Genomic DNA, 26,491 nt, shown 5'->3' with positions numbered 1-26,491 from the left:
GGCACAGCCGCAGGGCCCAGGCTCGGCAGCGAGCGCACGGCCAGGCCTCGGGCCGGGGCCGGGCAGCGGGAGGGCGGGCGGAAGCGGCCTCCCCAGGAGCGCGGCCTCCCCGGCCGCCGCCGACCCACGCCGTCGCCCGGGACGGGGGAAGCTGCTGAGAGGGTGTCACCGGGCTGTGCCGCCCCGAGCTCCCCCGCCGTCCCTCATCCGTGGGTGCCCTTAGTCCCTGTCCCCCGCGGCGAGTTGCCCCGCTGCCCTCCCCGGATTGAGCGGGAGGGGTGCGGGCCTGCCGCAGGTGAGGCGGCAGGAGGGGAGCCGGGCCAACATGGAAGCCAGGCGCTGTGGCCTTGAGTGACAGGGAGGGTGGCAGCGGCACCCGGCCACTGTGGGGGGCCAGGGGTTTGTGGCTCCCCAAGGCCCCAAAATATCCCCGCTGGATTGCTGCAGAGCGGGACGTGCGTTGGCTCTCTCATAAATAACCTGTGGCTTGTGTCCCACCTAACTGGGCGGTAAGGAAGGCCGGAGTCAGGCCGGTTAGAAAAAGCAAAAAGCAGGAAGAAGGAGCAGGTTGATGTGGCCGCTGAAACAAGGAGAGGCCAGGGGTTGGGGCCAGTGCTGTGATCGACATGGCAAAGCCCCTGACAGGAAAAAGGAAGCTGGTTTGGCAGAGCAGCGCCGGTGGAGGGACGAAGGTCCCGACACTGTCACGTCAGCCCTGTCCGAAGCCACATGAGGACCTGGACTCCTCTGAGGTGATGTGTAAGCTCCGATCGATCTGGCTTTACCACGGCTTTGCTTGCTTGTGGTAGATGTTAGAAAAGTGGAGTGTATTCTGCAGTTTCCTGCCGTACAGCCCAAGATGGTGGTTGGTGCTGCAGGGCCTTGTGCTAAGCCAGAGCAAGGACTCCTCCTGGGCTGGCTGTTCTCCTGCCCACCCCCTGGGAGAACCATTTGGTGAACAGACAGCAAGTGTTCACTCCGTGGTCTGGGCTGGTTAGAAGCAGTGGCTGCAGTTCCTGTACACTGCCTGGAAGTTAAGCAAATCTAAAGTCCAAGAAGTGTCAAATACATGAGCCAAGGTACAGATCTGGAGGTAGAAAGGTAAAACGAATCCTGCAGTTGGTAATCCATAGGCTGCCACAGGCTTTCATGTGATTTTGGATAAATCAGTTTTTCTTTGCCACTGTAGAAGAGGAATAGTAACGCTTTTGCTCCTCGCAGGCTATTTTGAGGCTTAAGGCTGAGGCTGTAACATATTATAGTGAGATGCCTTTACAGACGTAACTAAAATGGTTTGGTTCTTGTCTCTCTACAGACAACTAGATTTAAAATTAACTGACATAGCATAGGACTTGGAGGAATGTTAGGCACTGTGTGTACTGCGTGAAGGATGTAAAAGGAGAAACAAAGTGTGCCAAGGCTACAAACGCCTGCGGTACGTACACAGAAAATGAGAAGGAAAAACACGGTGAATTATTAGAAAGGCAAAAGGAGTACTAAGAGGACAAGGTCATGAAAGCCCAAAGATGAGATTTCAAGGTGAATGTGATCAGCAAGTTCCAAGGCTGAATTAAAAAAAAAAAAAAGAGCCAAAGGAACTGGAAAAGCTGGGAACTAAAACCAGATAGAGTTGCAGATTAGTAATTTCTTTGTTTGTTGCCCTTAAAGGGAGGAAAATACAGTGGTAGAGGCAGAAGGAAGGGGGATAAAAACTAGTTTCAAGTCCAGGGCATAAAGTGATCGGATTTTTAATCTAGGTTTAATGAGAATTGTTGTTTAACTCCAGTACATGAGGTATGTCAGAAATACTAGGCTAAGCATTCCTCTAGCTTGCTTTAAACTGAGATTAATGCAACTGAATTCCTAGGACTTGCAGCATTGTTAAACTGGGCTAAATGAGAAGAGAGTCAAGGCTGTTATTTTCAAAAACTTGAGAAATGCAAACAATGACATTCAGCCAGAAAGAAACTGAAGAGTTAAAGACCTTTTGCATTTGTTGTGTACTCCTTCAGCAAACCTAATGGAGATGAAAGTCACAGTAGTCCAACTACAAAACAAGTAAGAAAAGGACCAAATATGGTGCCTCACTAAAACCTAATGATAGTTATTAGTTCACGGGCTAATTTGGCTTCAAAAGTCTTTTGTCCTTTCCCTCTCTTTCCCACATGTCTTTTGGGATGCAATTAAAGGTCTTGGTTTTTACATTTGCTAATGTGCTGAGCTACTTGAGGTTGTCTTGACATACGGTTACCCAGTGTGATCAACAGAAAGACCAAGTTCAACAAAATGCATCTTCGGCTACACAAAGCATTTGCCGTATTTTATGATTACAGCACTTCACCAGTGGCACAAAACAATTCAATGAAGGTTGTTGTTCAGTGACAGCTGCAGAAAAGAGTGGTGATGGTAAGGAAACTCTGGAAGACAATGAGTATTTATATTACAATGGTGTCTACAATATGCTAGAAATATTTTAAAAGCGTATAAAGACTCTATTCATTGCCAAAGAGTTTGTTCCTTAAAAGACAGCATAAGGACAAAGCATGATGAAAAGCAACATATGGTATACAAAGCGAAGTGACCAATGTGATGGTTGCCAAAACTGAGGGGGAAGGGACTTCCTCCTCTTGTTTTTTTCTGCCGATGACTCTTCACTCACTCCCTAATGGGGCATTTCCAAGATAGCTAGTTTCTTGTACGTGTCAGTGAATGCTGGAAGAGAACCTGGCTGGTGACTAGGTAATGATGAGACACATTGCTTTGCAGAGACTACAGATGAGAAGTCTTTAATAACAGTCACGATGGGGATGTTGTGGGATAAACTTAATGCAAGGTCATAGTTTTTTGTCACCACTTAGATACGGATCTGATATGTTTATTAGAAGTTAAAAAAAAAAAAAAGGAGGGGTTGGTCAATGAATAACTTCTCTGTTTTCATTAAGTAGTAATAATAGCTGCGTTTGTACCATGCTTTATATATTTGGAGTACTGCAGTGGTAGGTTGCATAAGCAACTGAAGAAAAAAATATTTGAAGCCCAGTGAGAGAGGGGAATGCAGAATAACAAGATTAGAGAAGTTCAATTCACAGAACAAAATCATTTTAGAAATAAAGTTTGTATAAAAAGTGATCTCATCTTTAGATTGCTTTGCTGTGAACAGGAAAGAAGTCCTTGGGACTCCAGGCTACGTTTTTCACTGCTGCCAGAAGTCCACTTGGAAGCTACACATGCTCCTGAGGTTGGTGGGAGTGTAAGATGTCAGTCAGACAGATGTGTGTCCACGACAGCATCACGATTAAAATTCAGAACTTGGGGGCTTGTAGCATTCGGTCTCCCCCCCGAGACCACCGCACCGTGTACTTCAGCCTGACCGCGCTTATTCCACTTAAACCATTATTCACTGATCTCAACAGTGGCATTTTTCAAGCTTGCTTTTCATACCAGCAAGTGAACTGTAACAGGTTTGCAGCTTTTCCAAATAAAACTAGAGAACTGTTTGTCTGGGTCGGATTCTCTGTTAAACTCACTTCCTTTCTAATCAGGACAAACTGTACAAAGAACATCCACAAGGCTATGCAAGTGCTCCTTTGTTGAATGCACCCTCTTTTCCTGAGGTACTCAAGGGGTTAGTGCGGTTTATTCATCTCCCAAATACCACCCCTGCCCCCTGTTTCTGCAAAGCGAGGGTCACCCATTGGAGGGGATCAGGAAGGTGGCAGGTTATTGACTGGCTCTGCTAGTGCTGACCATTATGGAGGAGCACATGGCGGACCACAAGGTCAAGTCACTCCGTGGCCAGCACAAGCTAAGGGGCCTCAGCAATTCTCAACATGGAGGCTTCAGCTCTCCGCTATGCCAAGAGCTTGATAATCTCCTGTCACAGTATGACAGGGCACACAGCCCTCGGAGCAACAGAGAATTGGGCTCAGAGTCCTGAAAATAACCCATGGTACCCTGGACCACCTCCCATCCTGCTTAGTGCCATTGCAGAGTTGCCCTAAAAGTTTCTGCTGAAATTAACAGAATAATTTGATTGTTTATTACTGAGTATCATAATGGTGTCGTGTATAAAGGAAAAACCTTTCATTATAATCTGAGATTATAAGTGCTGGGCTAAATTATAAGGAGAAGTATTCTCAATTACTTTGTGTAAACTCATGTTTAATATTGTGGGATTCCTCCGGGCTCTGCAACTAAAATTGTTTTTGCTGCCCCTGTCTGTCTGAAGTGATACGCCTTTGCTTCTCTGGGAATACAGCCTATTTTTATTACACCAAAAATATGTTAGGGTTGATCCAGATAGATTTACACATATTAAAATATTTGACTACTTTAATAATTTTATTCATTTTTAAAGAAAAATGAAATATGCTAGTGAAGTACAATACAAAGTCTTTTTTTTTTTTTTAACTGAAAATGCTGCTACCAGATGTCTGTGTCTGTAAAGCTGTTGAAATGCAGCAGAGCTTAGAAAATGCTCAAGATTGACTCATTCCAGTTTTGTCCTCATTTTAAACTTTGTACCATGGAAAGTTCAAAAGCTTTTTCCACATTGTTTGTGAGGTTTCTCCAGAGGGAGTATTTCTGGCTTTGGTTAGAAAAGAACTCCCTGTCTTGCTGAAGATTGACAATTACATACATTTTTGGCCTCTAACTTAAACAAGCCAGCAGGCCCTCAGGGTGCTTAAAGTCCAGTTATGAACAGAAAGTTACTTTTAAAGAACATTTTTTAAACGCTATTTGAAATCCACATGCTGATAGAGCGATAAGCAGTTTTGGAAAAAAAAATAAAATTCCTGTTTTATCTGTTTGTAGGTCAAATATATCTGAACTGCTCTGGAAGCTTTTCTCGATTTCGGTGCAGACAAGTCTACCAGAGTGAAAACAAGGGACTTCAACATAAAGAAAGTCTCTCCAGCTCTTTGCAGGGCCACAATCATAACATGAACTTTTCACTTTGCCTCTGATATGTGCTTCCTGCCCCTTGTGTCATCATGATTCAGCATCGTGACATGCTGAAAGATCATCAAGGTGGAAACAATGCCGAGCAGTGTTAGGGTGATGTGGCTTGCCATGATTATTGTGCACGTACCTGATTTATTGCACATCATATTTTCTCTTTCCTTGTCTGTCAGCTGCCAGGCACGTAGTTCTCTCCTCTGCCAGGGCCTGGCCTCGTGTTTGGAAAAGAGAACAGGGATGCCCTGGGTGTGGGCAAGAAGGACAGTTTGCACCCCTTGTATTGCAAAGCTTGAGAGCTCCTCAGCTCCTGCATCACAATATATTGTGCTGTTTAATGGATTACAGTCTCCTCTTTTTTTCCTGATTCCCTAGAAACTACTATCTGGAGCTCAAGAAAGGAACTCAAGAACTGTTCCTGAAGCCGTAGAGATGTGTTTGATAAAATACCAGACACTTGATCTTTGGGTGAAGATGTAGTTTCTTTTCCCTTTCCCCAGCTGGCTAGCACAATTTCTGATACCTCTACATTTTTTCTTATTGAGGCACTTCTACCAGTAAGAGAGATTCTAAGAAAACAGCGAACTTAAAACGTGTGCTGCTAGGAAAGGAGAACCCTGTCTCAGTAATTTAAGAGAGGAAGGAAAGGATAATAGCGAGGGAGTTTTTGAGCTGATAAGACCGACTAGGTGTTAATCCTCAATAAGACTTAGGGGTTTGATTTTTTTTTTTTGATGAGGCAATTTCTCGAGAAGAATGGGGGCAGGTTTCATTTTTGTTTGTTTTCCAAGTGAACAACGGTGTCCTCCCCTTTTTCTTGAACAATGGGGATACAGTATTACAGCTCATGTTTTGTTAAACTATCAAGATAGCACATCTGTCCCCAAGATCTCACCTTTGCCAGGGCTGGCTACAGACACGCACACACACCCAGGCATTGTGAGCCTCAACCCTGAAGAGCCATTGCGATCTAGATGGGCTCAGTGCAGCTCAGCACCGTGTTCTCCTCTCTCCCCGCTCCCACTTCTGCCAGGACAGTGCCTCTGGGCTCCCATTCTCCCCTCTGATGCATACCAGGGTGCAATGTCCGGCTGCTCTCCTGCCATTGCCCCCCTCAGTGTCTTCCCCATCCCAAGGGCTTTGTGATGCCTTTTCCTGCATTTCCATCCTTCCCAAAGCCACAGACTTTTACACTATGCCCTTCTATTTGCCTCCCGCGCTCCTACTGTGCCCTTCTGCAACCCTTTCTTTGGTTGTCCTGCATTGAAAGTCAGGAGTGTTGAGTTGCTGCCCCCCGAAAGGGCTGGTTCTGCTCCCTCCTGCAGCACGCTCCTTAGCACCAGGCTTGTCAAGCCCTTTGGTGAGTCAGTTCAAGAGAATAGTTTTCTGTTGGATTAACGAGTTGGATCGGTTTACCAAGTGGTTTGATGTGGTGCAAGAGAGGGTGTGGGCCAGGAGGGCCAGGAGTCAGGGAGGGAAAAGCAGGACCACCCAAGTCAGGATGGTGAACTGACTCAGTCATGTCACGTAACTTCACCCTTATTTACTTCACATTATATAACTTGACCCATTTCTACCTTCTCCCAAACTGAGAGAGAAGCCTTTCCTTTTGAAACTGGATTGAATTGGCAGCTCCAAAGTGCATGATATTCTATTCCAAGGCAGGGTAATGGCTAGCATCAGCTCATTCTGCTGTCTGAGGATGCGGGGAGAGGTGCTTTAGGCTGTTGATTCTGTTAACAGCATGCCAGGGACTTACATTTTCTAAGTTGGTTTCTTTACTTTTCATGTTTTAGTAGTTGAAAAGTTCTGCCTGTTGATTGAAATGCATCTTGAGATTTTAGAACTGAACAAATGTGGTATTAAAAATTGTGATACTGAGGCACACTCATTGTGATGGTGTTCTGGGTCTTCTGGTTTCCTACGCTAACAAGCACGACTCTGTGTGAATACTCTTAGTCTAATACCAGAGAAAGACATTTCAGCATGTTTTAAAACGCTTCCCAAGCAACTTATACCAAGGACAGGTATTTACTAAACCAGGAATTCTAGTAGTAGATATATCGTAATTTAAATTCCTATTTTAGTATGAAAAATTATTGTCTTCTCCCTGCATGATCTAAACTGACACTATTCATTTTATCTCCTTCAATGAACATTCAGATGGCACAATGCTGTTAATGACTCCAGTAAAATACAGTGCTGGAATTTTACGCTGGAGAGCTTTTACAAAGCAATACCTGAATATTAGATCCTGGAAAATTAAACTTACCAGGAGTTTGTGCAAGCACACAGCTGAATATGAATTATTAATGTCTTTGGGTTGTTCTTGGAGTGATAGAACGTGCCACAGAGCTGTAATTAGGGCTGGGTTGCGTCTGAGTCTTGCTATCGTGCTGCATCGGTTTGTCACTTAGAATTGCTACCCCTGAACCTGTTCCTTGCTCACCCAGCTAGCTAATTAGTGACCTAGAGATAAGGTGGCATTTATTGGTACTAGAAGAAATGGCCTTTCATTTTTATGCAGGAGCAAAAAAAAGGTCAGCAAGCAATTTACACATTCTTCATCCACCCACAGTGCAATGGAAGATGATAATGCTTATCTTGTCAGGACATGGATTTCACTTTTTTCCTTACTGTTTTATTAGGCTTATATTTTTTATCTGGCATTATTCTCTCTTTTTTCTAGTTGTTGTTGATAGGGGTCTTTTTGTTGGTTGGTTGGTTGGTTTTTGGGGAGGTTAACCTCAGACTATGGTTAACTGTGTCTAATGCTAGGATCACGTTCGGGAGTTTTCATTAGAAAAACAGATTCCTGAAATGGTTCCTCAGATTACAGTTTCCTGCTTGTGTGATACAGATAGAGTTTGAACTGGAGGGGATAGGCAGAGGATAGATAGATACTCTGTCCTCACCTATTTACCAAATGGTGAGCGTTGTTGAAATTTGGGTGGGAGGGAACACTCCTCCCTTGTGCAAACATATCCTCCAATAAAAGCCATGTGCTGTGGGCAAAAGTAGTTAAGGGGTTGCTGCCTCTTTTTTTTTTTTTTTTTTTTTTTTTTTTTTTTAAATAAACAGCAACTTATCAATGTGAGAGGCCAAAGATGGCTAGCTCGTATACATACAAAGGCTCGTGTGTTTGTGGATATGCCTACTCTCTGTACCCAGCCAGGCTCCTACCTTATTTTAGCTAGGGTGACCATTTCTCCCCTATTTTAAGAAATATTTTGTATTTCATTTGTGACAAATAAAAGAAGCAGTGAATCATATCTTTGTGAAGCAACACTCAGCAGTGCATTTGTTAGTGGAACCTTATTTTTGATTTAAAAATATCGGCCTCAAGAGACTGAATCTTATAAGAAAAAACTGCAGCACAAAGCTAAAAACAATTCTCCCTCTCTGTTATCTTAAGATAGCATTGAATCACAGACCTAGGGTAAAAATCAATGGAAGATGTGGGTTCACATTAGAGAATCCGCCTCAAGCCTCTGATTTTGCATTTGTAATCCAGATATGGATGAGGCATGTCAGGAAGAAAACTTCTTCAAAGGTTCATAAATGCCAATGTATAACATCAAATGCTTGCCTGGTACACTATATAATTTACTGCAAAGGTTTAGGGAGTGCTGTATGCAGGGCAAAGCTATGAAGCAAGGTAGAAAGCTGGTTTCCCTTGGTAAGCCTTCAGAGCAGTGAGATGGGAGCCCTTCCAGAATGCTCTCTGGAAACTTTCATCAGCCTCAGCGCTCTATAAATAGAGGAGGTCTTCATCCCCGAGGAGGTTTTGCAATGCTGCTCTGCAGAGGAGCGCCGGGCCCCGACGGAGGCCGGGGAGGGAGAGTTACCAAGCAGCGTGGTAGGACTGGGAAGGGGAAGGATCTCTTTGAACGTCAGATGAGGTCTGCAGCCAGGTTGAGAGGGGAATAATTAAGATGGAAGGCTCTTCCCAAAAACGTTTGTGTGGGGAGAAATTCCCTTAGATCCTACACAGAAACTGCTGCTGGCAGGGTGGAAAATGCAGTCACAGGGACCGTCAGCTGGAAATGACAAGGAAAGATACCTGATGTTCCCTCGATCAGTCATGAAACACTCCTGAAGAGGAGAACTTTCACTCCCCAGAATGAATGGAGAAATGGTTTCACTGGGATCAGTGAAAACAGCAATAAATGCCGTAAGAATTACTGTAGTTTACCACGTAGAAGTTTTTTCATTGCTCTGATGGACTGTCATGACTGAGATAATATACGACAGAGTAATCACAAACATAACTCTGGAGTAAGTCCCAAGAGCAAAACACTTGGAACTTTGTTTCTAAAAAATACGTAAATATAGAAGAAAACCAGTTGACTGCTACAGAAGCTAGAAAAATCTGTCCTAACATTCTCCATTTCCATTAACGTAGGTCCCTTGATTGTGACAGCAGATTAAAAAGCATTGTCTTCCAAAATTTAGCTACAGTGCATTTTCCAAGAATTATTTACAGTTTAAATGCAGGGCAGAAATTTTGTTGGGATCAAGCTTCGTGTATTATTTTCAAAAAAATAACTTAAAAAATGGGATTGAAAAAGGAAAATTTCACTCTGACTTCTGATAGCTCAACCTCAATAATATAAAAATATTGATTCCTATATGTTTGAAAGAGGAATATTCCATTACCTGTTTGATTATTTTGATGAAAAAAATTGAAAATATAAAAAAGAGGCTTAATTTTGACTAAGCACAGTAGTTTGGAGCCAACAAAGCTAATTTGGGAGATGTTCTGTCTACAGAACAATGAAAGCAAACCATTTCCTTGCTCACAGACTGCATATTGAACACACTGGGCTATAGATAAGTTATTATTTGGTCTCAAAGACCTTTGATATGCAATCTTTAAATGTTTTTCTTCCTGCCAGCAATTTCAGAATTAAGAGAGGTCTTTGTTTCGTTGCTATCAAAATAATATGAAAATGTTAACATAGGAACACTAAGCCATTGCCCTACGACATTATTATCCCTCTGCCTTCCTGAAATTATCATCCAAATACAGTTTCTGTAAAGGTGAGGGAGATGTGCTCTGCATGCCAGAACAGCGTGATAAGGTTTTATGGTAGAGTTTTGAAATCGGAACAATATCTGATACTAGATGGGCTAGAATGTATGATACAATGTGCTAATTATAAAGTTCAAGGAAAAAAACAAGGAAAAAAACAAACTAAAACAAAACCAAAACTGATGACAAATTACTTGGTCATATGTATGGCTTTCAAGTACACCATGACAAAACATGTTCAAATGGGAAGGGATTTCAAACAGCAGCATGCGTTAGTTTCCAAACACTTCACTTTGCTTTTCGATTCCAGTGAGCACAATCATCCTAGCCAGCTTCAACTGAATCATCCACTGCAATCTCAAAGGCCAGAGTGGAAAGAGTTTTTTCTTCATGTAAACAAACCTGTTTACACACACAAAAGCAGAGTAGTCACTCCAATGTTGGTGTAATCCCTTTGAGCAGCTTCACAGAAACCTTAAGGCTGTGCTCTTGAAGTGGTGCAAACATAGCTGAGATGTGTACAGTGGTTTTCAGAATATTTTGTTAATATTTTGCTAAGTACTGGAATACATTGTTCATAAATTGGTCTGGCTGCACGCTGTGTTGGTGTGAGAGTGCCTAAGAAGGAAGGGAGAGGCCAGAACTTGTTTCCAACTGTTTTATTGACTATTAAACTCTTATAGCCAGATAAAAGCAGCAGCAAATAACCTGATCCATGTGTTACAACAGCGCACAGTCTCACCTTCTCCCTCCCTGCATTGTATTTCCTATCTAGGTCACTCTGCAGCGTGAGACTGTTGGTTTACCAGATAATGTTTCCACACGTTGACCCAGACGCGGTGATGACAGGCACGTTTTCAGGCTGTTTATGCAAACCACCAGTGTCTCCCGAGCCTGCTGCTGGCACGTATTTTACCTTCCTCCGTGCTGGGTTTGGTGCCTGGTACGGCTTTGCCCAGCCTTACGGATGGAATTGGCTCTACTGACATCTGAACAGCTTTGTAGATAAAGCCATCTTGCCGTCAGCCTGTCAAGCATAAATTCCATCACTGCCCTGCAACTGCTATGTAATTAAATGTTCTCCTGCTAGGCGTACTCTGGTTTAACGAGTTTTATGAGTCATGGCAGCAAAGGGCAAGGAGAGTCCCCAAAAACAAGAATGGGCACAAACACCCCCTTGATAATCATCTTATTTAGAGAGAATAAGGTTCTCTCTTGTCTGGAGAAGTGAACACCAGGACTCCTCGGATCCCTTGTCAGAGGATCTCACACTGATGCTCACTAAGGTACCCAGAGAAAGTGATTTTACTGTTCTGAATTACACAAAATTTTGTAGTACAGCAGCTTGCAAGGAAGTGGTTTGTTTTGAGTGTGCGGTTTGAGAGCGCTCGAGAAGGAAGAGGTGAGAACTTGCAAATTCTTTGCTCTCATAAGCTCAACCTCAAACCCATCTACACCACAGGACATGTATTACACGTATGAGGAGAGCACGTCCCTCTCCTTTACCTTGCCGGGGCCCAGCAGTCAAGATCCGAGCGTTTAAAGCAGCACCAGAACAGTTTCTTCCTAGCCACAAGCGACCAGGTGCATGAAGATCACTGGTGCAAGACGGCAGCTCCGCAGCACCGCTCTCCTGCCCCACGGAGGAAGAGGAGTGGACACTATGCATGGCCAGGACCATCTGCACCCCCATGCTTTCACACCTGGTTCCATCAGGGAGGGACTTGTGCCCCTGGCAGCATGTACAGGGCGGTGGGGCTTTGCTTGCCCCACGGGTGGACCTATATGCTAGCTGGAGATAACTGCGGAGGGGGGAAGAGGCAGTCAGGGAGCATGTGGGGATGAGAAAAGGTTGGGCATATCCAGAGTTCCTCTGAGCAGACTCGCCCTTTTGGTGTAGCTCGCACCAAACAGGAGCCATGGAGAGTAAACACCGGCTGCCTTAGCTTCTGGGTGTGTGGGGCAAACCCCCCCAGAGGTATATAAACCGGCCTTTAAACTGCAGGTCTGTCGGCTGAGGAGATTACCCCTCGCCCAGCACTGGGGCAGGCACACCCCCCGCCAGCTTTCCTTGACCTATTTCCTGGCAATGAACTAGATTCAGGCGGACCTTGCACTTCAGCTGCTTGGCTAGCGTGGCTCCCTCCCGCGCCGGGGGGCTGAGGGGGGCACTTACAAGCAGTTTTGCCGACAGACCTGGGAGGGTGGCCATGGTCAGTGGGAGAACGGTGACCCGCCGGGGTGCGGTAGAATGGGGCATTAACCCTTCAGCTGGAAGACGACTTCGGTCTTCTTGGCCAGGTGGCTGCATCCAGGCTATGACTGCCCAAGCAGGGCTTCGAGAAGGGCTGTTCCTCCCTCCCTCTCCCCATGCCACCCCAGGAGGTGCTGCAGGCTGCCTGCTCCTCCCACGGTGCCCTCGTCTCTCCCAGGACGGAGCACTGAGTCCTCATACAGGGGCAGCCAAGCCTTGCTGAGACGGCCTCTGCCCCGTGCTTGCAGCAACACCCAGCAGGAGTGACAGGGCTCTGTGCTGTCCCCTGGAAGGGACAAGGATCAGCCTCTGCTGCGGTCCCTCTGCTTACCTTGTCCTTTCACCTTAAGCTCTTCATTTATCTGGGTCCCGTTGCAAATGCCAAATTAAACCCTTAATACCCCTGAGCAGGGATGGAGGGTTAAATCAGATGAAAGATTAGAGTACCTGAGCAGGATATATCCTTAACTAAGGGTCCTGAGTCTAAAACTGAAGCCCCAAATGCCCCACCAGGCAGGTGGGTACTGCCTCACAGGGCAGGCAGCTGCCCCTGTGACCTGCTGGTCCCCCGTTCATGGCCAGGGCTGCTGCCTGCTGCTCTCTGGCTGGGTCGGCACCGGCATGTTCAGGATCAGGACACCAGCCTCATTTGATGGGCGTCCTAACCCACTGGCCAGAGAAAGCAGCACATGAGACACTTTGAAAAACCCCACAAGCCTGAAGCAGGTGTCTGGTCTTCAGAAAGCAGTGGGGTTCACACACAGCCTGCTCCTCCAGACACAGACAGTTTCTTGCTTCTCCCCTTTTCAGTCCTCCAGGCAGTTTTTGAGGTAGCCACCAAAGCACATGCTTGAGGTGTTGGCAGAAGAGCAAGGCCTGTGCAAGCAAGAAACATGGTTTGTACACGAGAAGCACGGGAGGTCTGGCATACAGCACCTTCAGTTTGTACATACCAGGAAAAATGAAAAACCAGTAAATAAAAGTGTCTGCTTGTTTTGGCTCAGGTGACTGAAGGCTGAGACTAGGTAGTGTGAATATAATTTAATTTCCATTTCTTTGTCTTTTACAGGCTGTGAAGTTCATGCTGATTTTCTGTATTTCGTATGACTTTTCCAATCTTCCTAGGCTCCAGTTCTGATCTCTTTTTAAACCTTGATGTACCCGTGCTATTTTTAGTCTTGCAGACTATTTTTGGATAATACCTACAAGATACGGTCTTTTTTAGCAAGCCTCACAGCCAAAAATGTGCGAGACTCTCCTTCTCCGTCTCTTATACCTGGGTTGCTGCAACATCCTTTCTCTGGTTGTGAGAGACATGCATGTGGCTGCCCAGGGAAGTGGTTGAGGCACCATCCCTGGAGGTGTTCAAAAGACGGGTTGACATGGTCCTGAGGAATACGGTTTAGTGGTTTGTTGTTTTCTTATTTATTTTTTTGTCAGAGTTAGGTTGATGGTTGGACTAGATGATCTTTAAGGTCCCTTCCAACTTAGACAATTCTATGTTTGCCCTGCGGATATTTATTCACAGAGCTGCTGCTGCAAAAGTTGTTCCCTTCCCTTGCCATTTTGTCACCCCTTTCCACTGTCAACCCAATTTCTACAAGCCCATTTCATCAGCCATTGTGGCTGATGGTACTACTCTGTCTGTGCAGATGGACTCATTTGGAGAGGTGCAGCAGGTGGAGAGATTTTGCTGTGCCCTGGATTGCTGCAGGAAGGAGCGCAGCCGGTGGTGCCCCGCTTGCTGCGACCCCCCTGAGACCCCTCGGGGGCTGGCCACCAAGGAGCCGCAGGCCATTGAATCGCTGTTTGTTTCCAGTACCACCTTTCCTGGTGTCTGAAGGCCCCATGGCTGTCTGTCCCATCAAGGATATGCACCACTCCCATGATGGGTGAGAGAGCGAGGAGCCCTGGGGAAAGGCGGCTGCAGGGTGCCAGAAGAGCCCTGCCACCCCCACAGCAAATTCCTCCCGCCCCCTGGCAGCCTAATTGATGTGAGCTCCAAGTTGCCTCAGGAAACAGGTCATCAAGGGGAGGCTCTAGGCCAAAGGAACTGGTTTTCATTAGTATAATCCACAACGGGCTGCTCAGAAGCAATCATCTGCACATTCAGGTAGCCCAGAGCCCCTTCTTCGTTGATAGATCTAGGTAGGTCTAGTCTGCTAGGTTCCTACACAGGCTTTCTCCTTCACCATCCTTCCTGCCTCTGCTGAGATGTTGTGTGAGTCACCCGGGGGCTTATTTTAAGGAAAAGTACGGCACTGATCTGTTGTTTTTCTAAACTGCATGTTATACCTATGGAAATACTGTAAACTCTCAACAAGCACAGATTGAGTTTCCTCTATTTTTAAACCATCAAACACAGCTGCTTGTCTGTGCTTTCAAAGCCTTTGGAGCCTGTCTCCATTCTCCCCCTGACAGAATACAAGGTGAAATCCCATCTTCAAGGAGACAGTGGCATCAACCTTTGCCCCATATTTCATGCATCACACTGCCTTCCGCTTTCAGGAGATGCTCCCAGTGAACACCCACTTTCCAAAAGCTCCTTTGACATGTTTGCAGCTGAACTGGCAATGGCAAGGCTGCTGCTGTCCCACTGCCCCATGGCCTGGCCAAGCAGTGATACCACAGTGCTAATGCATTTCTAAATGGATATGACACCAAGTATTATCACATATGAAGTCCTGCCCAATTTCTCTGTATGCTGCAGACAAGATAAACTTGGATCTTAGAAATTAAAATAGAAATATATAGGCTCTGGGTCCATGCAGATGGTTATACATGGAGCTTAGGAAATAAAGATCCCAAGCCTGATAGAAATATTGAAAGAAAATATTCTAGATTTCTTTGTGACTTCCGTTCTCTTACTGTCACACAGAACTCGCCTTGCAGACTAATCTAGGGCATCACTCTACTATTTATTTTTTTTAAGACAGTAGTTTCTTTCTTCCCCAAACCATGGGGAATGTTAGTATTTTATAAAATATAACAAAAGTTTAAACAATTTAGCTTGTCTGTGATAGAAAATGGTACAGTTATGACAATGCAGAAGTAATCATCCCCACCTATTGTGCAGACAGCATAAAGACGTTTTATAATAGAATAGCAATTCCCAAAAGAGAACTGAAAGAAATTTAACAGTATAAGTAAGCCACCTCGCTATCATCCAAAGTAGGGCTTTTGCCAGTATAAACTAGTTTGGTTACAAAACATTGCAGTTCTTACTGCAATTATTATACTAGGAAAACTAGTAGATCCAGACTGCCTACAAAAACATGACTGTAGTAGCCACCAATATCCTGAGGACTTGTTATGCCAAAGTCAGTCCAGTTGTAAGTCTTGATTTCATTGAAAGTTATTCCAAGAATGACTTTTTCCCACTGGGCTGGATTCTGTCTCCTAAGAAGAGTATAAAGTGCACTTCTACTGAAATCACATATTCCAGGAAATGTGTAAAAAGTAAAATATTTTTTTTCTTACGGTTCGGGGAGGGACTGCAGGGTGAAAATGAGTCATTTCTCTATTGCTGCCGGAATTCGGCCACTCCACTGATTATCCAACCTCCCACCAGTGTGCTGCCCTCCTTATTTTGCAAGCTTGTGAGATTTTTTTGCAGCTCCAGGTGGCCTCTTTTTCCCTCCTAGATAGCACAGCGAGGCCTCACAGTCAACACAACAGTTAACCAGGACTTTTTTTAGCTTGATAAATATATCTGCATGAAGGCATTGCGTGGCGCATGTGAACCCAAGTGGGGCTGATGTGGGGGCCAGGCAGCCACATGCCGGGCAGGAGGAGCTCACTCCCTCCCAGCACGTAAGCAGTGGAAACTTACAGCACGTAGGGCACAGCAGTGTTAATCCCTCTCAGCTACGCCACTTCCCAGCACCATGCTGTGGTTTCCACCAGCGCTCAGGTGGCCTCCTTGAGGGGCATGCTAGGTTACCTGAGAATGGACAGCTTGGGGACTTGCTGAGCCCCTGGTCCCACGCAACCTGGGCTCTTCCTTCTTTGTAGGGCTTCTCACAGAATCACAGAATCTTCTAGGTTGGAAGGGACCTTAAAGATCATCTTGTCCAACCGTCAACCTAACTGACAAAAATAGACACCCACACAACAAACAAGAAGCATCACCATCACTAAACCATACCTCCCAGCACTACATCAACCTGTCTTTTGAACACTTCCAGGGATGGTGCCTCAACCACCTCCCTGGGCAGCCCATTCCAATGTCTGATAACCCTTTCAGTGAAAAAATTTTTCCTAATATCCAGCCTGAACCTCCCCTGGCGTAACTTGAGGCCATTTCCTCTCGTCCTGTCACCTGTGACTTGGGAGAAGAGACCGACCCCCACCTCTCTACACCCTCCTTTCAGATAGTTGTAGAGAGCAATAAGGTCTCCCCTCAGCCTCCTCTTCTCCAGGCTGAATAACCCCAGTTCCCTCAGCCTCTCCTCATAAGACTTGTGCTCCAGACCCCTCACCATCTTTGTTGCCCTTCTCTGGACCCACTCCGGCATCTCTATGTCTTTTTTGTGGTAGGGGGCCCAAAATTGGACACAGTACTCGAGGTACTCTCTGAGCCCTCCTTCTGTCTGCTCTGCTGTCTTGTGGCTTTTCTAAGCTAGACAGAGAAATAAAAGCATCTTACTCCTTTTATCAGGAGAAACAGAGCTGCTTCTGGGCATTGAGGCAGCAAGACGCGGGGAATGCTGACGTGAGGCAAGTTTGGCTCTCACCATTGGCAAAGTAAGCAGCTGGAATGGTTGTGGCTCTGCTACATATTTTACCTACACAAGAGCTTGGGAAGCTGGAATGGGAGCATACAAATTACTGTCCCTGCTCCCACGTCTGTTGTTTCCCCCTCCTCCAACGGCAGCAGGACAGCATACCCATCTATCCAATGTCTTCTGCAGCTCCCTGTTCTACCTTGGCCATTTCCATCTTCCCGTGAGTGGTGTGGATCAGTCCCAGTCATGGCCTTTCGTCCTTGGAGTGGCAGAAGTCAGCTTTGCCGGTTCAGGTGGGGAGCCCAGAGAAATGGTTTTGGCCAGACAGACCCAACCAGGTGCCCTGAAGCTCAGTGCTCCCCGGGTCTGCTCTAGCAAGCACCAGGCATGGGCTTGGCATGTTTTGGTACCTTCCCTTATGATTAATGCCAACTCATTTTACTTCATATTGCAGCGGGCTAGGAAAGTACACACAGTCAGTGGCTGGACCTCAGCTAAGAGGAAGGGAACACAATAAAACTCATTTAATTCAGGCCTTTGCACTTGTTAATCAGATGCTTTGCATGCAGCCGCGTGGTGCTCAGACAGCATGGGCACTATTGCTGACCTATGCAGTTTCACGTGGCTCTAGCTTTGACCATCATTGCTGCTTCCTCTTAGGCCTGGGAAGCTTTTTAGAGATGTTTTTCCATTGCCAGGGTGTGTGCAGCTCTGCTGGATCAATGGGAAGGAGAGCCCGCTTCGCAGGTTGGCTTCTGGCAGATGTTTCACACGTGGTCAGCTTGGACCTGACTTTGCATTGAACATGACTCAGAGTGTGTCCCTCACCGCACTGGGCCCTGCGTAGGCACAGGCATCTGTGCAAAGCAGGTGCAAACCACTGTGGAAATGGCCCTGCTCAGGTATCAGGGCTGTGTCACCTGGGGTGTTATACCTCCATGGAGAATCACGCCTTGGGCTTCTTTTCACTCCCCTGCTTGGGTGAGGGGGTGTTTGCTTTAACACGTCAGGTCGAAAACTTCAGTGGGTTAGGAGTTGCTTCACACGCAGCTCAGCTGTCCCATCTCAGCAGCAGCCCCCAGGGGAAGGGGAGAGTGGGCAGTGAAGCACAGAGAGCCTACAGCTATAGGACTCTGCCTGTGCGGATGAGTTAACCTCCTTTGCCCCCTTTTGTAAAACACTGTAAGGTTTAGGCATTCAAGTATGTGCCCTGTGCACACATTACTCATTTCTTAAAAGCCTGCCTGTTATTCCCCCTCATCTGTTGCACCCAACTGCTGTTTACCCTAATCTGGCATTTGGAAAAATCTTGTCACCCAACTTACATTAGCAGAAGGTGAAAGTAAGCAAGGAGGAAACAAGGACAACTGCATGTATTCTATGTGGGTAGATTACTCGTTCTTTTCCTGTGGAACAACTGTGGATGTTTTTCTTACTTAAAAAAAACCACCCAACAAACCACCAACCAGCCCCCAAACCTCTGGCTAACTACCAGCTTCAGCTACACCAGCCATACCTCAGCTGTAAGCACGTAGATGAGTGATGCCCCCCCTGCCCTCCCAGAGCAGGGCACATTCCAGTCACTTGGCTCTTTGGATTAACTGTCCCTTTCATCAAGTTGGCTTGGACTACTGTTGCTGTTGATCATGCAATGCAAATCTTCCCAAGAAAGACTCTCAGGCTCTTGATTACAAAATTTCGACAACCATTACATCCCAAAATGCAGACCCCCGATGTTGGTGGCAGTTGTTGCCATGCCACAGACAGGAGCTGTTTATTGATCACAGCCAGATGTGAAAATATGCATTCTTTACACTAAGTGATGTCGAATATCTGGTGTAGCAAGATGAAAGTCATCATTGATGCCACTTGGGGGAAGGAGCTCGGCCAGAATGTGGGAGGACATAGGTTACCTAACATCCTACCTAACACATAGCGGCTGAGAGCAACAAGCAGGAGGAGAATTACAAGGCTTCTGCTTGTGAAACAGCACGCCTGAGAAGAAGGTGGCTGTGGATTTACCCCCTCATTTTAGGTGTCTAAATGAAGCATTGGTGGCAAGAGCACAGTTGTCCCAGGCACTTCCTCAGAGATGCAGTTCTGATTTTCGGAGGGATAAATTACTTTTTGCAGGCACCTCCCTCTCTCTCTCAACCACAGAAGACGTGCTACAGTACTCACCTGGGAGGAGTCCAGCTGCAGTGAGGGAGCAGGGTGGCAGGAACACTGCCTGAATGGAAGATACTGGTAGTTGTTTGGGGCCACTCTTAAGGAAGGGAAAAGGGAAATCCTAAATGATTGGCTCAGGATTCTTCTGGTGGAGGGGGGACAGGCACAGCTAGCAGCAGTTAGCATGTACAGCAGAACCTGTCATCTCCAGCCCAGAGGTGTGCTTGGGAGGAAGGTTGTGCTAGGACAGTCCCCATGAGATAAGAAACTCCTGTGATGCCAACGCCGAAGCTACGCTGATTTACACTAGGATGAAAATAGCTCTTGGAGGTTTTACACTAGTAAAAGGTCAGCCAGACTGGGACATCGGGGCCAATATATAAAGAAGCAGATGAAATAGCAACTTTCCTCCCTGTGTGCTGGAGCTCTGCTCTAAAGATAGACTCCTGAACTATTTATTGGGACAATTGTGTGTCCACTCTGCCTAGGAACAGGTTTACCTCTAAATGCTGTCACCGTTAAAATAGGTATTGGATGGCTCTGAGAGGCCCTGGGCTGAGGCCAGGATTGTACTGTGCTAACAGAGAATTAAAAATACAGCCCTGTCGTATACCCCCTGCCTTCCACAAGCTTGCTCACAGTGTGTTCCCTGTTAACACTTTCTATGAAAACTGGCCAGATCCCCTTCTCAAAACCGACAGGACTTCTCAGTGCCAGCAGAGCTTATATCCACGTGAGCTGCACAGATGGACGAGTTCAGAGCACCTCCTTGATGCCAACACGCGCAAAGGAAAAGTCACTTTTTACTTTCCCAGCAGATGCTGCTTTCCTGGGGTGGGGGGACACCTGGCAGGTACCCACTCCTTCCTCTGGCCACAGAACGCCTCTGCCAGCAATGAGGAGGAAGAGGAGAGAGGGGCCGGCTTCAAGGAGGATTTGGAGGAGTTCCAGTTCTTGCAAGGCCAGTACCACGCTGAAGAAAAAAGGTGGGTGGTTCAGTAAACTTGGCGTAGCCAGCCGTGTCAAGGTGACAGAGGGCATTTTCCTGGCGGTCAGCCGTGAGCTTGTGGGGGTGGGAGGGTGGCGCAGCTGCGTGTCAAAGCAGCGGAGGTGAAAGTGCGCATCACTGTGAACACGTGTAGGAAGCCAGTCCCCAAGAGATGATCAACGGCTCTGGAGGTCTGAGGTGCTCCAGATGAGTGCAGCTCACAACTGGCAGAGCCCACAGTGCTGTTGCCTGACCCACGCTCTCCTCTGCCCCTTCTTCCAAGAACCAGGCTTTGGAGTTCATAACTATGAGAAAACACTTCTGTGATGTGCACCTGGCCATCCACCATGGCCAACATACTGTTTTTAAAGCAGTCAGGTCTGGAAACTTTTTAAAATCCACATTTCTTTCCCCCCAGTGAGAAAGGTGGCTGCCCCACTACGGATGTGTAGCCATACCATGGAAAATGAACAGTAGCAGCACACCTCCCCTTCCTCCTCCTCTCCCCACGAGCATGCGTGCACCTTCCTGGAGCTGCAGCGGTATGTGTGTTTTCACCAGACCTGGTGCTTGCTCTGGTAGGTCCCCACAGATGCTTCTGCTGCCACAGGCGAGAGCACGGGACACTGCAGCCCCAGCGGCAGGGGCAGAAATGCCGCAGAGGGGCTCAGCAACCTGCCTGCTGCAGGGTCTGCATCTTCTCTGGTGCCTTGGTGGAGGATGCACCTGGGCCAGAGAAATGAGCCATTTAACTACTGCCTAGTAGTAGAAAAAATCAAGATCAAAATGGGGAGCACCTTTGGAAAACTGGCAAGTATTAAGCCATGCCTGGGGCAGCTGGAGAAATAGAAGAGGATTTTATGTCTTGCACAGCACTGTGAGAAAAGGGAGCAACTTTCCTTGAGGGCTGGGAGACAGGTTCAAAGATTTGCCTCCCAGCCTGTGCAACCAGTGAGACACCTGCTTGTGTAAGACCAGACTCCAGGGAGGCCTTCCCAGGACACCACTGGCAGCTTCTCTGAGGACAGGAGTGGGGACAGAGCTGGGAATTGATCCCTTGGAGCACTGAGCCTGGCCCGGGTTGCTGCAGGCAGCCATGTGGTACAGGCTCTTTGGAAACTAAATACACCTCATACTGAAAATCAGCAGTATTTGTTGCTGTCTTCCTCTGTGGGAAGCTTATTTGGTCATGCCTCTGGTAACCAGGAACTTTCCTCTAATTCCAGGAGTCAGTTTGTTGGTAGCCAGTTTGTACTCAAATATTTTTGGGTCAGGTTGTCCTTCAAGTTCACTAGTTTGTCTTTTTTGCTCCCATTCCCCCATGGTGTTTATGGAGAGAAATTACAAGCTCTCTCATCCTTTGCTTTGCTGAAATTCTTCCTGTGTCTGACAGGACATGCTGTCCATTCCCCATAATTTTCCTGGACATCTCTTCACAGCACCTGTTCCTGTTTGAGGGCTTTCTGAAAATAGAGCTAACTGGAACTGTATACAGTATTCCAGAGGAAGTTTCTCCAGTGTCTTTTTTTACAATGCTATTAGCATAATTTCAGCCTCTTTTCCATCCAATATTTACTACAGCATTTGACTCTTTGTATAAATTTCATCTCTCAGGGATCTCTGCCTTCTTGAGTACCAGCAACACCCTCCAGCTTTCTCCTGTTGACAGATTTCGTCACACATCAGTCATATTGCACAACACTCATGTTTTTTTTAATATCTAAACTGTCAGTAAAAATATTGAAAGTCCTAAGACTGGTCTTTGTGGAACCCCCTCATTCCAGCACGGCACCTTTCCAATATTACTTATCTTCTTCCCTTTAGGCATTTCCTCACCCCTTTACACTTTGCCTACTAATCTTCACCTTCTCCAGTTTGCCTTTTAATCACCCGAGTAGTGGCACTGAATCAAATGCTTTACTGAAGCCCAATAGGTGAGACCTACCATGCTTCCTCTGCCAAACAGACTGAGTTATCGCATCTAAGAAAGATAATTGCTTAGTTTGGCATGATCTGGTTTTGAAAGACCTGTCTTGCATCTTATCCTGTTTTCCAGCTACTCATTACATGCAATTTGTAATTATTCATTCCCCTAAATTTGTTCTAAAGGTCTCAACACGGAGTTGGCAGACATCTGGTGAGGACATGTTCCATACACTTCTTGTAAATCAGATATGGGATTCTTGTGTGACAGATCTAAATAATATGCTATACCTCCTTGTGCTCTCATCAGCTTTTAACATGGTCTATTTTTAACTCTTGATTTATCATTCAGGTGAGTGCTTGCTCCCGAAGGTGTAGGCAGATTCACTGACCTTATTCAAGACCTTCCGTACAGGCTTCTTGTGTTTTTGTGTATTTTATACTTCAGTTCTCAGGTTGTGCAGTGTGTGAATGCTTAATGCCTTCGGGCTCTGGGGAGACCAGGTTGTAAAATTTGCAAAGAGTTGCTCGGCTGACTGTAGAGTATAAAATTAGTGTTTGAAAGCGAAGGGCAAAACAGCCAGGGTAAATGCAGCGTTTCTCCTCAGAGTCCCTCGGGTTCTTTGAGAGCTACAGCGTTGCAGGGGCAGCTCAATGTCAGGGGAACGCAGGAATTTGGTTTCATCAGCGAGAGCTTTCCCTGCCAAGCTGGCAGCAGCTACCAGTGAAGCCTTAACAGGGAAGCACTTTCACACTCCCTGTGCTAGGAGGGGAGTCCTCCACCAGTGACTGAGTGACAGAACGGTGACCTTCACCTCCTGATCCCCTTCCACCTCCTTTCTGCCATCTTTTTTATATTTTTTTTTCTTGTTTAGGGAACTCTTGTTGTTTCGTAACTACACTAATGCTCTTCACAGTGATCTTCACAAGCTCTCCAAACTTCTTTATTTACCAAGATGCTGGATGGCAGGGAACACATACATGCCTGAGGATTTGCACATCGCAAGGGCAGAATTCACAAGGTGAGAAAAACAAGTATTGTGTAACACACAGTTTTCCAGCACAGCAAAGATAAGGTTTCCTTCAATCCTCAAGCTGTTTCCCTCAACCATTCTGAGGATCATCTCCACAGCCTGCTCTGAGTCATGGGAGATTCTGGAGGAAGTTAATTTCCAGCTTTCACCCTGCATTAAGCCTCCGTGGTTCATGGTCGTAACATCTAGTGAGCTCTCCACCAGTTAGCTGATCCACTGTGTTTCCTCCACCATGGGGAGGGGGGAAAGAGATTCCCCCAGGTTGAGCATCTAACTCAACAACCCTAGTGGGGCACAGCCCAAGATAAAAACTAGAGGGGGTGCTGATGGCCAGCCTAGTGATAGTGTCTGCACTTCTGAAAGTGATCTTGGTGTTGGAGGGTGTGTTTCCCAGTCATGTGAGGAAATGGCAAATAAAATATCTATTTGCAGAGGTGAAGGGCAGGTCAGCAAGATGAACATTTGCTAGTATGGCCCCCCACAATGTTCTCTCCTTACAGGAGGACACAGGCACTAAAGCTGGGAAAAGATAGCCATGGTCCTGTGGATTTAGAAATACACCAAAACGCTTCCTGCCTTTTAAATTCTTTTACAAATTCCCTGCAAACAGGCTAAAATTTCACTGCCGTGGGTATTTATGGGATGGTTAATGCACAATAATTCATGTTTTGAAGGGTGCTGTCTACTTGTACTTGAGATACTGCTGTCACATATCCAGTCTAATCCACTTCTCACGCTGCCAGGTACATAAAGCAGATATCTGTCATCACCACCCAGTTCTATCCCAGACCAGTCCTTGAAGATGTTCAAGTTGATGACTTGCAATGTCGCTGCTTTAGTCATTATTGTGTTTCCTCGCGTTCCTCGGGGTCACCGTCTCTTCTTTCCTCTTCGTGTTGAAACAGAGCTTGTTGAAGGACCTGGTTATCTGGCACTCTGAAAACATGGCCAAGGTCAATCTGTTTTCTCCACTGTACTATTTGTACAGCTGTGGGTAATCACGCAGGCTCTCAAATCTCAGCATTCCTTTTGCTCTCTGACTGCTTTATGATCACTGTCCCCCGCAGGCATCTGCACAGAAAGTACTTTGATTTCTGGGGAAAAGACATGTTCTTCCAAGACTTCAACTTGTACAGGTGTATGTGTAATGTATTTTTAATAATGATGGCTCAGGAAAGCTTAATATTGGTGCTGATGACTTCCATGTGGGATGTATTCTTGTTATGGAAACAAAGAAAAGATTCCACCCGTTTTGATATCATATTCTTAGACCAGTGAGTAGAGACGTGCATGTCATGTATAGCTATCCTTAAAAGCCCCCTGCTCCAAGCTTACTCTATATTGTGTATTACATTTGCATAACCCATGGTAAAGTTAGAAAACATTGATAAAGGCATTTAGCATTAAAAAGGCATTAGGATTACAGTTATTAAGGTTTTCTAAATGAGTGATGATTCTCTGGGGTTTGTTGATATAAATAGATTTTCCTGGAGGACAGGAAAATAAAAACTTCATGCTGACTTTTTAAAGGTGAGGTTATAAATGCATATCAAACCTTTATTACTTTGCTCTCAGGGGCCTTTGCACTGTGACAGAACTATAAAATGTTTGGTCTGTAATGAGCACAGCTCATTATGATTTCAGTTTTCCAGGTCGGAGCTGATCACAGTAGTCAGGGAAAGCAGGGCCAGAATTTTGGGGACACCTGGTAAAGTAACAGCCTATGACCAGGTCACAGCACTGGCATGTGTGTGATAGATTCAGCGAGAAGGTTTTCAGTCTTACCATCCTCAACATCTTCAAGGTCATCATGACTCAAAATCACGCTCTTAGACTAATACCTCTTGACAAAGTCTTCTCCAGCTCATTTTCAATGGACAAAGGTCTGTAGCACTACTGTACTTCATCTACATGTCTTTGATTCTTTGTTGAGCCCCTGAGGCCCAACATAAACCTGGTTTCTGTGTCTGGACCAACACATCATTATCCTTCTGTGGAGTATGAGAAGGCTCATGAGCCCCCTGTGGCACAGAGGCAGTGGATAAAGTCTGTTAGTGTGATGCCAAGACATTGTTCCTAGAGCACCTGGGCAGAAAGTAAGTAGTAACTTACTTTCAAAGTTCTTACTTTCAAACTTCTGCCTTTCAAAAAGGCAGAAGTAACCCTGTATTAGTGTTTAAACAAGGCAAAACCTGGTAAGTATGGATCACAGTGACCCTGTGGAGCAGAAGAAACTTGGATGAAAGTAGCAGCTAGGTGTGGGAAGGTATAGAGCTATGTGGGAAGCTAAGTGGAAGACCACCAACACACTTTGAAGCAAAGGCTTCTTCAATGCAAATCCATAACCGGTACCCCCTGATCCTGACCTCTCATAACATGGTTAGCATAACTAATCACATTTTTTAAGGCAAGTGGACATTTTCTGTAACCAAGTTTGTCATGTGTCTGCCCTCTTTTCCCTCCTTATCAGGCCTGGAAGGTCCTGTACATAAGGCAGACTTCTTCTCCCCCTCCCTATCAGCCTCAAGGTTTCTGGGCACTGGGCTGACTACTCCTCTCCTTACCACCCTTGAAGGTCCCACACACCCAGCAAACCAGGCAGTGATGACCCTATCACAGAAGAGGGAAGGGAAGCAGCACGCAGAGCACTGTCTATAAAATCAAGCAGTTGCAAATCCTAAGTGGGACTTGGCCACAACTGCTGCTGGACAGCAAAACCTATGATTTTTCAGTGGTCGGCGATGCCTCTGCTATCATCTACTTCCTTCGAGGACTGAGTGAGTGACTCGTGTTCTTTCATGTGTTTTGAGTTTATATTGTGAATGTTATATTGATACTGCAAGCCAAGTATGAAGATTTGACCCGATCTGCAGAGGGTTCAGGTGACTAGGAACCCAAAGTTAATCTGTGCTACAAATTGTGTGCTATGCTACTTATAAAATTGTGCTACACTGATTCTGATTATAAAAATCCTATGCTATTCTGGTCATAAAATTGGATGTATGCTGTAAAATTCTGTTTAAAAAGCAAAGCTTTAATTGTAACTACAGCTTAGTGCTGTCATTGTTCTGTCCAGGATCCCCTTGGGTGACAAAACCCCGTTCACATAAAATTTCTCCTTGTCCAACTGGGAATAAATCATCTAGAAGTCCCACACAGATATCTGGTGCAGGTGTAGCTATTTTTGCAGCAAGGGAACCACATGTATTCTGTTGGAAATATATCAAACAGCTCATTCTCCAGTCCAGTAAGAAGCAACAGATGGCTCTTCAGCTCTGCATTGTGGAAGGGGTCTACTAAGTGGAGGGATCAACCCCAGAGAAAACAGAATCTGACAAAGTCAAAAAAGGTCCCTGAGACCAGCAGTACCAGCAGAGTGCATGCTCAGAGGGACACTTGTTA

At 45.9% G+C, this 26,491-nt stretch overlaps 1 protein-coding gene across 1 annotated transcript; it reads left to right on the top strand.

Annotated features, from left to right (window-relative positions):
- Nucleotides 1–626: 626 nt before the first annotated feature.
- On the top strand, nucleotides 627–26,491 carry LOC106892923. Its single transcript, XM_014950492.1, has 4 exons — nucleotides 627–759; nucleotides 19,824–20,130; nucleotides 22,931–23,077; nucleotides 25,665–26,491. Exons 1-4 carry the CDS (start codon nucleotides 627–629, stop codon nucleotides 25,768–25,770), a joined length of 693 nt encoding a protein of 230 aa, XP_014805978.1. The 3' UTR covers nucleotides 25,771–26,491.

The sequence above is a fragment of the Calidris pugnax genome, unplaced genomic scaffold, assembly GCF_001431845.1.
Source record: "Calidris pugnax isolate Ruff unplaced genomic scaffold, ASM143184v1 scaffold24, whole genome shotgun sequence".
NCBI lineage: Eukaryota > Metazoa > Chordata > Aves > Charadriiformes > Scolopacidae > Calidris > Calidris pugnax.
This window is presented reverse-complemented; position numbering and strand designations above follow the sequence as displayed.